General features: G+C 39.7%; 1 protein-coding gene across 1 annotated transcript; it reads left to right on the plus strand.

Moving 5' to 3' along the window:
* The first annotated feature begins 613 nt into the window (after window positions 1–613).
* Window positions 614–2,359, plus strand: LOC104594674 (protein CANDIDATE G PROTEIN-COUPLED RECEPTOR 7-like). Its single transcript, XM_010255079.3, has one exon. The coding sequence runs from the start codon at window positions 772–774 to the stop codon at window positions 2,083–2,085; it is 1,314 nt and encodes a 437-aa protein (XP_010253381.1). The 5' UTR covers window positions 614–771; the 3' UTR covers window positions 2,086–2,359.
* Window positions 2,360–5,293: the final 2,934 nt, after the last annotated feature.

The following is a 5,293-nucleotide window of genomic DNA, read 5'->3' on the forward strand; positions in this document are numbered from 1 at the left end:
GTACGGGATAGTAGAGGTGGATTCGAGCCAAGTCGAGCCGAATAATATGAGGCTCGAGCTCAGTTTGAGCTAGAACCTTGAGCTCGAGCTCGACTCAAGTAAAAAACTCGTAAGCTCAAGCTTAATTTGAAAAGAAAATGCTTTATAAAAATAAAAGATTATATATAAAAAATATTTTTTATTTAATATTTAAAAAATTAAGAATTATAATAATTAATTATTATTATATATAAAATAAAAATATTATATATATATATATATATATGAACTCATCTTGCGAATCTTAAAAGCCGTGTTCTATTAGGCTCAAACTCGGGTTGATTAATAAACGCGAGTTATATTGGGCTCGATCTCGGCTCAATTAATAAACGAGCCCGTAAAAGCCGACCTCGAGTAACTCGTAAAATTTCGGCTCGTGGCCACCCCTATGGGACAGAGAAGGCGTCCCTTTCCGGCTCCCTACTCTCTCCTTACGGTTCACACATCACAATTCACACAGACCACGGGTGACGGGTCATGCTCAAGGTCTTGCGGGGTAAAAGACTAAGAAAAGTAGGGGTATCTTAGGTATACCAAATGGAGAAGCCTTCAAAATCTAAAGTCTCAGTCCACTGTCTGACATAGTGTCATCCTCTTTCTTAACGGAGCAACGAAGCAAAGTACTCTCCACCGCCACCACCAGGCACCAGCATCGGCACGGCACCACCACGGCGTGGCAGCAAAATTAAGGACTCAAATCTTCTCTTCTTCCCTTTGTATGAAATTTACACCATGGACAGAAGTCTCTATTCCATCTTCCTCTCCTTTACGTTCCTATCTCTGTTTCTTCATTTCTCCTCTGCAGAGATAAAAAACCTGAAGATCAATGCTGACTCTCGCTCCATGATCCTTCTCGAGAAGTTCGGCTTCACCCACACTGGTCACGTCAACGTCTCCGTCAACGATGTCTCCTACTCGTCTTCTCTATCCCAACCCGACCCTTCTCGCCTCGGCTTCTTCCTCCTCTCCGAAGAGGCCCTCATCCAAGTCCTCCTGGAAGCCGAGCAGAACTCTAATTTCTGTGTCCTCGACAGCCACTATATCATCTCTCTCTTTACTTTCAAGGACCTCTTACCGCCTAAGCACATCTCCTTCAACAATTCGTACCCAGTCACCGAACCTAATGAGTACAGTCTCTTCTTCTCTAACTGCGCACCGAAAAGCCAGGTGACCATGACAGTACGTACCGAGATGTACAACGTCGACAACGGCGTCAAAGACTACCTCCCCGCAGGTCAGACCCAACTTCCCATGCTTTATTTCTTGTTCTCGCTGTCCTACTTAGCCTTCTTAGGGTTTTGGATCTACTTCTGCTACACGAATCGTCTCTCTGCTCACCGGATCCATCTATTGATGGCTGGTTTGCTCCTAATGAAAGCCCTGAATTTGATCTGCGCTGCTGAGGATAAGCATTATATCAAGGTCACTGGGACTCCTCACGGTTGGGATGTTCTGTTCTATTTGTTCCAGTTTCTTAGGGTTGTCTTACTTTTCACGGTCATAGTCTTGATCGGGACAGGGTGGTCGTTCTTGAAGCCGTTCTTACAAGAAAGAGAGAAGAAGGTCTTGATGATTGTGATCCCACTTCAGGTTCTTGCCAATTTGGCTTCTATTGTGATTGAGGAGACGGGGCCTTTTATTAAAGATTGGGTAACTTGGAATCAAGTGTTTTTGTTGGTTGATATCATCTGTTGTTGCGCAATTATCTTCCCAATTGTGTGGTCGATCAGGTCACTGAGGGAGACCTCTAAGACAGATGGGAAGGCTGCAAAGAATTTGGCCAAGTTGACACTTTTCCGGCAGTTTTATATGGTTGTAATTGGATATTTATATTTCACGAGAATTGTTGTGTTTGCACTCAGAACAATTGCTGCTTACAAGTACCAATGGGTAAGCAATGCGGCTGAGGAGATTGCAAGTCTTGTTTTTTACTTGGTAATGTTTTATATGTTTCGGCCAGTTAAAAGGAATGAATACTTCGTTCTCAATGAGGAAGAAGAAGAAGCCGCAGAGGCTGCTCTTAGGGACGAAGAATTTGAGCTCTGAAGTGGGGTTTGAACTTTTGATCCGTGGGGAGGATTTCGTGGTCCGTCGTTTATCTTTTACTCCTCTCACTATAACATTTTGAGAATTCACCGACAGATTTATGAGTAGATTTGTTGGGTGCTGCTGCTCCCATTTAGTCTCCTTTTTCCTGTAATAAGAACAATACCTTTTCAAGTTTTGTGGTCTGGCTTGACTCTTGAGGCTATAGGAATTTCGGATGTAATTGATAGGTGTGCTACTGAAGTACAAAGTAAGTATTTGCATTTTACTCTTATATTGCTTCTCATTTTCCTAACATCTGGGTTATGTGCCAATTGAAGGAACTGTTCTTCTCTCTAAAATTATCATTAGTTTTTTTCTCCTTAATTGTTTCTTTTTGGTAATAGCTGGTCCCTTCTGAACATATAGTTTGTAAGACAAATATGGTTTGGAAGCAGCTTTCTCTGGAAATTTCTCTAGCATGTTTCCTTTTCATTCATTTTCCTATCCTATCCTTCAACCTTTTTTTTTTTTGGAAAAATGCCAATTTATATGTAATATCTGATCACTGACTTAATATTCCATCTACTTAAAGTGATTTTTTTTGGTCTGATGTACAATCTTTTATCTGTTCCTTATCTAGAGTATCATGTGGAACCAGATCCTTTTTTCGACCCTCTCCTACTTGCCATCCTGGATATGGGGTTGGATCAGTTTGGATGGTTGATAGGAAACTATATTATTCAATTAAGAGATTTGTATCTGTCTGGGGATTGAGAACGATACCATTAATCATGGGAGATGGTATTTTTTTAGTGTAAGTTAAAGCATCTTAAAACATGTTATCTGTGTGGGAATCTCCCTTGAAACAAAACTATGGTTTTTATCAGAGTAACCTTTTGTTGATAAGAGGTTTGGTGCATTGGGGCTCTTGATATTGACAGTTCTGTTATTACTGTTTCAGGAGATAGGAACTTCTAGAGGAATTTCTGTACCCAGAAAAAATGTTCTTTTTCCATATAATATCTAGTGTTGTCAACTAATGGTTTTATTGACATTGGATGCCATGTAGGTCTAGGAGATATACCAATCCCAATAGATTGGTTGATTCATTCCATGGGTTGGATCTTTCATCTTTGGAGGAATTTTTGGAAATATCATATGCTCAATGAAGGCTTGATATTTTCATACAGTAACAAGGTTATAATTTTACGTTATCCTCTTCCTCACATGGAGATTTAAAGCCATTATTTTGACCTTCTTTGGTGACTTCTCACAAGGTTCTCAATCTTCATGTGTCCTAATTGTGGTTTAAGTAGCTCAGGATGACATCTTTTTTTTTTTTTTGGGGGGGGGGGGGTTGATGCAGGGGCCAAAGGCTGAGGAAAGGAACACCATCTTTACCCAATAATAGAATGAAGAAGCCATCCTTGTTCTAGGGCATTATGTCCTTCTAGTGGCTCTAATGATGGATCGGACAAGATCAAGCCCAACAGTCCAATATCCACAAAATAGATCTCATTCTAGCAAGCCTGGGAAATTGGTTGCCAATTTAATTTAGATCCTTAAGGTTTGTTAGATAGTTGGGTTTTCTAAGATCTTTTTCTAGCAAGTTTTCTCCTTTTAGTTTCATTCTTTAGGGAAATCAAATAAATATACTGTATATCTCAAAAGAGATATTTTTCAGGTTAAAAACCCTTAAATATAACCTAGGGTTTCTGACAGGACTTAAACATACCTTGTCCCTGTTATGATAAACGGAAATGATAAAAAAAATGTTTTGCCCCCTTTGTTGTAGAACATGATCTCTCCATTCGTCTGCAACATATTACCACTGTAGAATGTAGATGTTAATGTCGGTCATTCACTCTTCCCCTCTTGCTTCTCCATTGGCATATCTCCACAACTTTGGAAAAATACTCAAAGAAGTGCCCTAATATCTCTCTTCATCCTCATCTTTGGTACCATTGTGCCTGTGAGTCAAACCCAAAATTTTCTATGCCTTCCATCAGCATGACTTCTTGGAGCCTTTCCTGTCACCACCATGGTTCAAAGTATCAGTACTTTCGATATGCATTTTTTATTTTTTGTATATCAAGAGTTCAGCCGATGAAAAGTATTATTATTTTTTAATATTTCAATTTGATGTTTTGACAGTGGCCCTGTCACATCATTTTTTAACATTTTAAAAGTTTAACATACCAGAACTCCCATTAAAACCCGTATTGGTAACTCAAAGATAAAATACAATACACCTGATATGGGGCATATCATATCAATACCTTGCACAACAGAAGTGGCATCTCAGAAAGCTGATTCAAAGCTCTCGGAGCAATCATCTCTGTGGGAATGAATTTTAATAATCAATAGCAGCAGGAGATCTTGGACTCTGCAATGAGAAACCTATGAGCTCTCCTAACCAGGGATTATCTGTAAAGCACCTTTCAGCTTCTTGAGGTCTTCTGTTGCTCTGAACAGAAAAAAATCCCAAGGTCAGGGAGAGAGAGATTCCATTTATATGTGCAGGCTTGTGTCAGATTCTGTTACAATTCTTGTATCAATCATGCAATAAGTATTGCAGCAATTATAGTTCACCATTTTTCTTTCTTCTCCACCTCCCCATTTTCAGAGACTTCTTGAGGTCATGTTCTCTGTTCTTATTCAAGCCTACTGTTTGTGACCCAAATCATATCAGAGAAAGTCCAACTTTTCCAGAAACTGGTATACTCTTATCTGGGTTTGGTGGGAAAATGTGATTTTTCCAAATCTGTTAATCACCTCTTAGCTTCTAACTGGAGATTATTCTCTGTAGAAGTGTAGAGCACCAAAGACCTCAAGTGCCATCCTCCAAATTGAGCTAGACTGGTCTTCCTTCACCTCTGCTATGAGGAAGAGTCAGAGCAATGTTCCCTAGTCTGAGCCAATCTAGTGGGGATTGTTTCATCCTCATTGATGGGGAATTCATGGGCTCTTCAATGGAGATCTGAGACCACCACTCTGTTCATTCTCTGGTTTAACCTTGAGAAATTTGGGTTCACAGTTTTGGAAGGAAGCAAGAGAAAGGGCAAAATAGGGTTTTTAAAATATTAAACTAATCGTGTGACATCACATGCCAATGGCATGTAACATTTCACTAACAGAGGGTGTGTTTTAAGACCAGTGATGCCACCCAACAAGGTATGCTTTAGTCCATTTAGAACCTCAGGGTATGTTAAAAGTCAATTTCTGA

This window comes from Nelumbo nucifera, chromosome 2, assembly GCF_055504915.1.
Source record: "Nelumbo nucifera cultivar China Antique chromosome 2, China Antique-T2T, whole genome shotgun sequence".
Lineage (NCBI taxonomy): Eukaryota > Viridiplantae > Streptophyta > Magnoliopsida > Proteales > Nelumbonaceae > Nelumbo > Nelumbo nucifera.

Bases quoted from the DNA above. Each gene is read 5' to 3' on its own strand.
- LOC104594674 (XM_010255079.3), top strand. From the start codon at position 772: ATGGACAGAAGTCTCTATTCCATCTTCCTCTCCTTTACGTTCCTATCT.